General features: G+C 37.7%; 1 protein-coding gene across 1 annotated transcript; it reads left to right on the top strand.

The window, feature by feature from the left end:
- Positions 1 to 252: 252 nt before the first annotated feature.
- Positions 253 to 11036, top strand: LOC128734119 (ceramide kinase). Its single transcript, XM_053828146.1, has 8 exons — positions 253 to 1286; positions 3287 to 3535; positions 3683 to 3892; positions 4023 to 4298; positions 4366 to 4749; positions 4816 to 5198; positions 10013 to 10266; positions 10335 to 11036. Exons 1-8 carry the CDS (start codon positions 1175 to 1177, stop codon positions 10441 to 10443), a joined length of 1977 nt encoding a protein of 658 aa, XP_053684121.1. The 5' UTR covers positions 253 to 1174; the 3' UTR covers positions 10444 to 11036.
- Positions 11037 to 12063: the final 1027 nt, after the last annotated feature.

The raw sequence follows: 12063 nt of genomic DNA, 5'->3' as shown, positions 1-12063 counted from the left end.
TGAGCAATTACGCTCTTCTGAAAAGATTGATTTTTCGTGCAATCAGCAATATTCATGATTACTCAACTTGTTGGACGTTTTTTCCACTACCCCCTGTAGGTTGTCATTCTTGTTATTCCTTTTTGTTCTGTTCTTTCACTCGATGTTTTGGGTGTTTTGTGCTTTTATGCTTTACACGGTGGGTGGTTCAGATGTCAGTTTTTCTCCAGCAGTCGGCTCGGTCAGGTGTGTGTTTCGAGTGCTTTGTTCTAAGGGTGTTAACATTGGTTTTTGACAAAAATGATCCTAAAGATATTAGTTTAGAAAATCAGAATCTTGTACTATTTATACCTGCCAATGAACTAATTTGTGTGTACAATATTTTAGCTGCTAACTAGCTATAAATATTGTTAAAATCATATCTTTCCGCTGCGTCGTCTTATATCCGGGTTCTAAATTGAGTTACAAGACACATACAAATAAAGATCCAGATCACAAAATTAGAAAACTGAATAATAAACCACTTCACAGCGTTTAACAAAAATTCAATATGTGTATGTAAATTTGACTGAAATATTCATTAGTGTTTACAATATGAAATGATAATAGGTTCTTCCGAAGATGTAATCAGGCATGTTGATATGCAACATATGTATCACTATTTAATTCCACTGAAAACCAGCAGCTGTGACATAATTAGTGTGAAAAGCTAGCAGAAGTTTAGACTGGATGTGGGTAGTCTACAGATAAAAGTTTTAAACTTATGTTCTGAGCTTCGAGTGTTCTTCATTCACCTCCTATTTCAACATTATCTTAAAACTGAAGAATTCTTTGGAATGAACTAACCAGATAGTTTATCAGTAGCTCATAAATCATTTGCTTGATTAGTGTGAATGCGGATTTCAGGCGCATTATCTTTTAGACTAAACCCAATTGTTTTTGACTCGTGCATGTATTCCCATTTCGTCACAATCATAAATTCATATCCAAATACAACAATTACAACCATCTTAGGTTGAGTTTTACGTTTCATCTCACCTAGCGTACACTTGTACATAGCAAAAAAAAACCTAAATATCCACATGAATTGCCGCAATTAGCCGCTCACTCAACGTCTGTCTGTATGAGAGCAATAAGTTTCTAACGGGTATAGAAAAAAAACGAGTACATCGCTTTGCTTCAGCGCACAGGAGTCATGGACAAACAGAACGAAGTGCTGTTGAATACCTTCGTCATATCCAAGAAGAAATATCGAGTGTTCTACAATGCCGGCTCACTTGTGTGGGAAGCTGAAAACTCCAAAAAGGGTAAGTCCTGAAGACGATGTGATATTTGTGATGCTTATATTTATGATTGGTAAAAAATTGTTTATTATTTATTCAAGAAACAGTCGTATCTAGAATTTTAAGTAGTGCATTTTATTAAGCAGATAAGACAGTCTAAATTCAGTCTCATCTTAGTCTCGTGTTCTAATCCAAGCACAGATAAACGTTCCTATTCTCTATTGTGGAGAGGTACATGATATCATTTGAAGTGATATAAAGATACATACCGTGTTTAATAAACAAGGGGCGAAAAGAGAATATATTATATTGAAAACCAAGGCAAAGCGAAAGCATCATACCTATTTGATATTTGAATGGATAAATATAATATCCGTCATTGATAAGGACGAATAAAGCAATCGTAGACGGGGATTTCTATAAGCTATATTATAAGCTTAAATAAGCTTATAATAATTTATAAGCTAAATAATAAGCTTAAATATTTAGTTTATTCTAAACTCATTTTATTTTTTAAGAGTTTCGAATTGCTCTTAGTAATTTAGAGATTAATTTGAAATCACTTTCTGTTAGAATTTTTTCCGAAACGCTTTCGGACTTTTTAACCCTAATTTGAGATCAGCAGCATTTATGGCTCAAGCGACACTATTATAACGATTGTTTTATAACATTTGTTTATTATACCGGATCGTAGCAATGTCTTATGGAAGTTTCAAGCTTAATTTAGGATTACTTTCTTTTTTGTGCTTCAGCTCATGCTCTTTTTCAGTATACAGGTCGGACTCGATTATCCGGGTGAAAAAAAATTTTTTTTTATAACGTTAAACACGTTTTGAGCGTAAATAGATTTCAAAAAAAAATTTCACCCGGATAATCGAATCCGACCTGTATAAATATGTTTTCGAGAGGTCCAATTAACACTTCGAATAACGCCTTATTTTTAAAAGGAAGTATACTGCCGGTGGAAGCATAACTGTCCCATGTTACATTTTCGACATTTTGTTGTCAAACGTTATAATTATATATGTATTTTTGTAATATGAATCAAAAACATGGTGTTTATACTAGAAAAACTCGAAAAAATTTGAAAACAATTTGTCCCACTGGAAAAATGGACGCATATTTGTCTCGCTGCATATACCTTTTCATATAAAATGTTTTCAAGCTGTATACAAAATTGAGTGAAGTTTTTCAACATTATCTATCCACATTATAATAATAACATCAAAACTAAATAATTTTAGAAAAATCAGTTTTTCAACTTTGAGTGCGATTTTCTTCTTTTCGTGTTTTGTAACATGGGACAGATATGCTTCCAGCGGCAGTATACAAAATAAACAAAAATAATATGCATTTCAATTTCCAATATTTGTATGTCAAATATATCTTTACGGATTATGCTGCTGTGCATATAGAATCGAAACCATCCAGAAAAATCTTTTTGTGACAAGCTTTACGTATTCTGTCCAGGCTGGGTTTGCTATTTTTGGACAGTTTTTTACTCTCAGTGAAACAAAATTCGTAAAAGCGGTGTATAGGGCAATTGTAGAGTTAACTATCATCTACAATATTGTTGAAGAAGGTATAGTTTTATTTTTTGTATTTATGGCGCTATGGTTCGTTAAGATGCGCTAAGGTGCTGTAGTTAAAAGAGCAAAAGCAGCAGCTGGTAGCCTGGTTCTGTCCTGGAACGATGCATCAAATTTGCCATCTTGCGCTTGCGAGGAACGTTACCGATTGGCTGATCTAGATTCACTGGCTCCCAGTTAAAAAAATATTACGACTGTTTGTTTTCGTACTATACCAAACGGAGATACCGATTACATCTCTTTTAAATCAAATAAGCGTACACGTCCTCTCAACTACACTTGAGTTGTTTACAGCAACAACAGGATGAACAAGTTGTTTTAATTTGCTCTTATCTGCTATCAACTTTGTGCAAAATTGCTTTTTTGTTAATGGCCTAATTTACTATAAAATACTATAAATCGTCATTTTTAAAGTTTTGATTCGCTCTTCAACAGTCAAAACCACGGTTCCCGTTAGTGATATCATATCGGTCAGACTCTCCACAACAGCGAGCGGTCGAGCCTCTGGCAAGCGCGCAACAACCAACATTCCCACCAATTACGGAACTACATCCAGTACTCATGCACCGATCAACGAAAGTCTAGACTTCGATCGAATTCCTGTTCTACCTACTTCAGAGTCAACAACAACTAACGCAACCGTGAGCACAATAACAACGACAACCAGCAACGGCAACACAAAAGGTGAGATGAGAATATGAAATGTATTCCTGATAGTTCATAGAGGTTGAGCTTGATTCAACAAAAGGTGGAAAACAAATGCATTGCATCTAGTATCTACTTCCAGTGCTACTATAATAACGTTTATTTTTTCATTTGATCACGTTTCAGCCAATTCCTACGATCTGCTCAATAATGATGCCTCCAGCGAAGAAGACATTCTCAGCGGAAGCACCGCCATCACGAATTATCTGATAATAAACTACGCGAGATTAGTTTCCCCACGTAAATGCAAGTGGAGAGTTCAACAATTAGTACTTTTCAACAGTGAACAGCGGATTATCAGACTTTGGCACCATCGTCTATCAGATGATATCAAAGGTCAGTATGTATGTGTGTCTGGCTACTGTCGAACCTTATCGGCATGCCCCCCATTCGTAGATTACTTTCGATATATTTATTGCGGGTAATTTTTTACTTTACACTTGTTTTTTATTTTTATATTTGGTAGATCAAAATCGGCCCAAAAGTTTACTGATATTCCTCAACCCCTATGGAGGCAAACAGAAAGCATTCGCCTTGTTTGAGAAATACGGCAAACCGCTCTTTAAATTGGCTCAAATCGACATTAATCTGATAATCACACAGCGAGCGCAGCAAATATACGACATCATGACATCTCAAACGATCAATTTGAACAGTTACGACGGAATTGTATGTTGTGGTGGCGATGGCACCTTTGCGGAACTATTCAATGGGCTTGTTTATAGAACGATGATAGATTTAGGTAAACTGAAAATGATCAAAATCGGACGGACATTACATAGAGCTGTGAAATTATTATTATATTTTAGGTTTGGATATTCAAAATCCTCCCTATCTACCCAAGCCGAGCATTCCGATCGGAATAATACCGGCTGGTAGTACCGATACAGTAGCGTATTGCCTGAATGGGACTACAGACGTTAAGACCTCTATAATTCACATCATTCTTGGCCAGTCGTACGGATTGGATGTATCCAGTGTTTACCGTAAGCGTGGCGTCCATACAAATCCTAGTTCTGCTGTACCTACCGATCCCAGTGCCAATAACGCCACCTACGATGATAGCGGCGCCAATGGCCGACCCCAGTTGCTCAAGCTGTATGCTAGCGTTATATCTTATGGGTTTCTAGGAGATGTTACAATGGATAGTGAGAACTATCGTTGGATGGGGCCTAAAAGATACGAGTATTCAGGTTTGTCCAAACAGCATGCTTTCAAATATGTAAACCTGTATAAATCATGCTTTTAATATTTTGCAGGCGTTAAAAAGTTTCTAAAAAATCGTGGTTACAAAGGCAGTGTTGTAGTTCAGGTCGAAAAGGAAACGATGGATGGTGCAGCTTCCAGTCGGAATAACCCAAATGATGGGGTCCGATGTTTGGAGAACTGTCAACGTTGCCAGCTTGCCATAACCAAAGCTATCAACAATGATGATTTTGATACCGAAGAAAAAGTTATAAACGGGAAGTTCCTTATGGTTAACGGTGCTAACATATCGTGTGCTTGCTCACGAAGCCCGCAGGGCTTCAATCCATATTGTCACCTAGGCGATGGCTACATTGACTTGATCCTGGTGCGACACACATCCTTTTTCAACAACATTCGACTGCTGTTGGCGATGTCTTCCAAAAGCAAAAAGATTGTGAGTATTTTTTTTAATACCTATATGTATTACACTGATTTCTGTTGCTCTGAGATTAACGTTATCGGTTTGGTTTCTTACAGTATTGAATTTTTACGATAAGTACTCAATTAAAGTGTTTCTCTGTGCTTATCCCACAACATGCTAAATGTGCCATATTAACCATACCGAAATTCTTTTAACTAAACTCTAATTAGTATAGTTAAATTGGTGAATAGCCATATTTTAAAGAAATATGGCTATTCACCATTTGCCATATTTTTTCTAATTTGATTGCAGGTTAATTAAACAGCAAAAATACCCCTAGATACCCTGATACCTGATTTATTTGGGCAGTTACGTAACTATGAGCATGGGTAATCTAGTTTAATATACAAATTTGCAATTTTTCCTCACAGTAAAGTAGAAAACAACTCCCCCCATTGCTTAGCAGACAAAATAAATCGGATAGCAATATTCGCCGTGATTGTATAACTTTTCACCGAATACCATTTCGCGAAAAACCTGACGCGAAGTGTACCATTTCATGGAAAACCTTTTTGAGGAATGTACCATTTTGCAGGGGTGATCATCTCCCTACTCGCTGTCGCTCGTTCGGGCCCAACTGAAGTAAAGTAATAGAGGTCAGTAGACCTTCGCAGTGGCTGGCACCGACCTGCGGCCATCTCGCTCTGAATCATCTAGTGTGACTATAGATAGTTTTTGGTGGTCTTGTTATTGATTAATGTTTTATAGAAGTAGTCTAAAATTTGTCGAGTTCGATTAGTTTTTGAGTTACGCAAAAATTTCTGTTTTATTTGTATGAGAGTCCTCATCCCCCTACTAGAGATGGTCGGGTATGAAAATTTGAATACCCGAACCCGACCCGTACCCGATCAAGAAAAAAATTGAAAACCCATACCCGACCCGAACCCGCAAGTTTATTATTTTTGATACCCGAACCCGACCGCAACCCGACGGGTACGGGACGGGCCCGGGTACCCGACCATCTTTAGTGTTAAAAAGGTCAATAGAGATACCCGACCCGACCCGTACCCGGTTTCAAAAACAAAAATTAAGAACCCGTACCCGACCCGAACCCGCAAATTATTTTTTTTCAATACCCGAACCCGACCCGAACCCGGCGGGTACGGGTACGGGTGCGGGTTTCGGGCAAATTTTCCGCTACCAGACCATCTCTACCCCCTACCACAGGGGTGAGGCATCATAAAATAAATTCATGCCTCCAAAATCCCCACACGTCAAATTTGGTTCCATTTGCTTAATTAGTTCTCGAATTATGAGGAAATTAGTGTTTCATTTGTATGGGAGTTCTGCAAAACCAAGTACATAGCTGGACCGGCAGTTGCAGTTCATCGTCGCTTTTACCAAACACGTCAGTTCAGTTTATCCGAAAGCTCGTAGTCGTGCATAGCCTGTCATAGCTGATCTCAATTAATTCTCGACCAACAATTGAATAGGGCACAATTCCAAAATGTATTCAAACCAAGTGAAAGTTATTCCTTGCTGAGCCCTCAGTATCTTTGGCTCGAGCAGCACGTTCCTCGACTTGGGCCCTTTTCAATTGTTCGTCTTCAATTATGTTAACACTTTAAATCAGCGTGTCGATAGACAAGCTATGAGAAGACACTCGTCGAAGGTCGGTCTACAACGGATCAAATATTTACACTGCGGCAAATCCTCCAAAAGGGCCGTGAATACAGAGTTCCCACGCATCATTTGTTCGTTGACTTCAAAGCCGCATTCGATACCATCGACCGGAAAGAGCTATGGAAAATCATGAACGAGAACAGCTTCCCCAGGAAGCTCATCAAACTGATTAAATCTACGATGGATGGCACACGGTGCTGTGTTCGGATTTCGGGTGGATTGTCAAGTTTATTCGAATCACACAGAGGGCTTCGTCAAGGTGTCTTTCATGCCTGATGTTCAACATAGCGCTACAAGGTGTTATGAATTGAGCTGATTTCAACACGCGGGCACGATATGCAACAAATCTAGTCAATTCGTCTGCTTTTCCGATGACATGGATATTATTGGCACAACATCTGTGGCGGTGGCTGAACAGTACACCAGACTAAAGCGCAAAGCAGAAAAGATTGGGTTAAAGGTAAATACGTCTAAAACAAAGTACATGCTGGCCAGCGGAACCGAGGCCGAACGATCACTATGGGCTTCACAAGCAATTTCGGTCGAGCAGACTAAGTGTCCGTTCAAAGTACACCCTGTACCCTTATTAGACGGGTTGTTCTCTATGGGCATGAAACATGGACAATGCTCGAGAAGGACCTGCGAGTGCTCGGAGTTTCCGAACGACGAGTGCTAAGAACGATCTTCGGTGGTGTACAGGAGAACGGAGTATGTAGTTGGAGGATGAACCATGAACTCGCACAGCTCTCTGGCGAACCCAGTATCCAGAAGGTGGCTAAAGCTGGACGGATACGATGGGCAGGGCATGTTGCAAGAATGCCGGACAACTACCCTGCAAAGATGGTGTTCGCCTCAAATCCGGTAGGTACAAGACGACCAGGAGCGCAGCGAGCAAGATGGTTAGACCAGGTGGAGCGAGATCTGGCGAAGAGTACTCGCTGTCCGAGGAATTGGAGAGCGGTAGTCCTCAACCGAGTTACATGGAGAAACTTTGTTCAACAGGCTTTGTCTTAGGACGGCAAGCCACCTAAGTAAGTATGAGAAGATACGTTATACTCGCGATATTTCTATAGTACGTACTGTATAGTATTGCCTACAAGTTTCTTTACAACACGAGATTGTCGGTGGTATAATATTTAGGAGAATACCTTGCCCATGAAACGTGATAGCGCACTAGTTACAACAATCTAGCTTGTTACTTGTTTTGTAAAATGCACCTAAAGGCTCTTTTTTACATAATCTCTGCTCGATTGATGGTTAGTCAACGCCAGCGACTTCAACGTTTTTTAACTGACCGAAATATCTTATCAATAAACACTGCTTGCACATTCATGGTCGCAGTCAACCACGCTTTGCATGCTCTGTTCGCTTTCGCTTTTTACCCTCAGGCAAGCAAAACTTGAAAACGTGATCTGGTGGATGGGGTTTATAGAGCTAGTAATAATCTACAATATTGCTGAAGACAGTAAAGTTTTATCTTTAGTATTTACGCCACTGTAGGGCTGCAATGCCGCTGGTGGCAAAAAGAGCGCTCTTTTTGCTACCACCGGGGTAGCAGCCTTATAGCGCCATAAATTGAAAAGATATAGCAATGCTTATTTCAGAAATATTGTAGATAATAACTAATTCTACAAATGCCCCATACATACATCACTTTTTCAAATTCTGCTTTGCTGAGGAGCAGTAATCCAAAGAACAAAATCAAAGCGGAAAGAGCGTGCCAAGCCTGCAGTTAACAAAATTGATTGCAAATGAAAGAAAGGCCGTTCAGCCCGCTAGCTCTCAAATTTTATAATGATTGGTCTTGTATACATCAAGAAATGCGAAGGAGCGAAGAGTGTGTAAAGATTTTATTAGTTGAAATTTATGAATTTAAATAACGAAATTGTATTTTAACTTACAAAATTAAAAATTAATTGAAATGATTTTCACACAGTAGCAATGCGAGGTCGCACCACAATGAAAGTTAATAGGTACAGTTGTTTTTATTAGTTTTAAAAAATTACGTCATTGGTATCGAGGAAAAAGTTATGTTATATTGAGTTACACTATATCGAAGTTGCTTTGAATCGAGGTTGCCTTATATAGAGGTATTGTATTATATCAATTTAATATTGACTAATTGAATCTACTTTACGTTTAATTCAAAACTTGTTTTTTTAATTCAAATACAATTTCTTGTTGAAAGAAAAATATTAAGGTTGTTTATAAAAAGTTATAAAGGTTATACTATATAATATAGAAACTTATAACATATAAACAATAATCATCTTGTTTGAAACAAGCTGGGATTTTCCCAAAATCTCTTCTATATACCTACCAGCTATGTGCTGAATAAAAACTGTCATAATAATTTATAACACGAAACAATGTTGTTTGGGAAACTACCATTCGAAGAGAAACAGTGAAGTTCACGCGCTTTTGACCGTCATCGTTCGATACGGTATGCAAGGCTATCCGGCCCGATAACCGGTCTGAACATTGTCTCCCGTCCTAGCTGAGCATACATGTCGCTGATAACGATTTCCATGTCTCTCTGGATGCAGCTGTCGCACAATGGATACAAACAAACCTTGAATTTACCTGAGCTCATTCACTATTAAACGTAATCAAAACAAACGAAAAAAAACATTTTCTTCCACATGCTTTTCGTTTCCGTACTTTTGACCTACAACATGTGTTACATGCTTTTTGTGTCGTACATGGTGCCGTATAGCATCAATACACTTTACGCTTAGTAGGAAGTTTTGATTATTTTTGATTTGATTTGATGCTTTATTTCAGAGGCTTTCAGCCTGCGGCTGGTTCGCCCCTATTTTTTTATTATTACTGAAGTCGCTTTTTACGCGGTTTCTTTTTTATGCGATATTTTTACGCAAATTTCGGAGTTTATGCGGTTTTTTACGCGAATTTCGGAATTTACCCGGTATTTTTACGCGGTTTTGATTTACGTGGAACGTATCCTTCACGTAAAAAGCGGCTTGAGTGTATATGTATATAATTCGTTAGTGTGGTTCAACATTTGCAGCCTCAATGGGAAAATAACTCACATTAGGAAAAAAAAATTAAATTATAATATAGTGCAACACAGATCTTTCTAAGCAGTCTTTTTTTCGTCCATAAAACTTTCATTTTTTTCTTCACTACCAACCTATAACACACAGAGCGATTTACCCTTTGTGGAGATTTACCGTACAAAGCGATTCACTTTCAACGCACGTTCGACGGTCACGGATGAAGGTCTTGGTCACGCGAACAACGCCATCGAAGAGGAGTCGCAGCAAACCGGAACTTCAAGCAGTTCCATTAGTGCGGTGAATCACACAGAGATCAATGACAGTACGGCAGATGGTGAAAGGTGCCTGTCCAGGTGGAACTGCGACGGAGAAATACTTACCGGCACGGATATTATTGTAGAGTAAGGGACAGCATTTCAGTGCTACTGTTCTTATAATATTATTAAAATTGGATATTGTTTGCTTTCAGGTGTCATTGCCAGCTAATCAACGTATTCCGTCGAGGAATATCCTGCAGTGATAGTAGTTCTAAGACAGACGGTTCAAGTGTTTTAAACTGTTGTGGATTGTGCAAATAATCTAGTACTTTTTTAGCATAGGAGATTATTGTCAACTATTTTCGTTGATTCTTTTTTTTATGTTTTCATTTTCTTTTAAAATTTTGTATCAAAACCTGTCTGTGATTGGTATTAGATATGAAGCTAAGCTCTTAAACTTCACTAATTCATACTGTTAGTCGTATCTGGCGACCATAAAGGTACCTTAGTGCCTATTATATGATATATTATCACTCTAGTTCACATATAAGCTGTTGCAATTAGTATTATGGAAATCGTATATGGATTTCTCACTGTTACTTGATTGCATTCCACAGAACAATAACAAATGACAATTGATGAGTAAGATGGTCAATTTTACACTTATAATCGTGACAAATAGACCTGCATGGTGATAGTAGTATGTATTAAATATGGGATCATCCTATGAGATTGAGGTATTATGATTCGTTAGGTATGTTACTTGTAATGAATAGTAGGAAGTATTTTTTCTGTCAGGATTCTCGTCTGCACTTGCGTTTATAGGACCGAAAATGTATTTGCTAGATGCATTTTGTTGCTTTTAAATGTGAAAATCCTGGTATTATTTTGAATTGTAAAAAATAAACTTACATTTGATTACAAATAATTCTCCACTTTTATTTTTAAATTCTATTGAATAATTGAATATGTTTTTGTTATTTCTATCTAGCCTGTTGGACAGCATACGACATGAAGATTTGCCAAATTTTTTTTGTTAGTGGACGGGATATTTAATTTCAATTACATTAAGTATTTAAGAGCGGGGATGGTCCGATTATATGTATCCTAGGGTTTTCCTTACTTACTAGTATTTCCCAAGTCCCGGGACATTTATGAGGGCACGTAGAGTTCTCTGCGGTTCTCTTCAGTAAATGTTGGACTAATATTCCTTTCACATCCCCAACAGCTGCAAGGGCGTGGCTAGGACAGTGACCATTCTTTGGAGGCATTTGAATTTTGTTTAAGAGCATGAAATTAAACCCCAAATTTCATGTTGCTGGTAACAAACACAAGTTACTTGATCTTTTGAACAAAGCATTGTTGCTGGCACCAACTACGAATTTGTGCACCTGTTTATGCTATGCTATGCTAAGAGCGGGGATGGTCCGATTTCTTTGACTCAATTTTGATTCATTTGACAGTACTGTCTTAGACGAACAAAATTTGACAAAGTTAAAAATGGGACATTTGTAGAACTGGTTATTACCTACAATTTTGCTGAATAAAGTTTTGTTGTATCTTTTGTCGTTACGGTGCTACAATGCTAGTACCTCATTAGTAACTAAATAAACGTTTTTTTTGCTTTATTTATAAGACTTTCAGCCTTAGAGACTAAATAAACGATCCGAGACTAAATAAACGAAACGACTAGCATTGTAGCACCGAAACTACAAAAGATACAGCAAAGCTTTATTCAGCAAACTTGTAGATAATAACTACCGTGCCAACACCATATTCAAGACAGTGCCTAATTCTAAACAGTTGCAAATTTTTCTTAAATATTTACAAAATTTTAGCTAATTCAATAATTTGATCACTACATCTGATGATTTCGTATAAATAAAATAGTTTAAATAGCTAGAGTTTTGTCAATATTTAAGAAAAATTTGCAACTGTCCA

Source organism: Sabethes cyaneus, chromosome 1 (genome assembly GCF_943734655.1).
Source record: "Sabethes cyaneus chromosome 1, idSabCyanKW18_F2, whole genome shotgun sequence".
In the NCBI taxonomy this organism is placed as follows: Eukaryota; Metazoa; Arthropoda; class Insecta; order Diptera; family Culicidae; genus Sabethes; species Sabethes cyaneus.
Note: the sequence above shows the minus strand (reverse complement) of the source record. Positions and strands in the feature narration are given on the sequence as shown.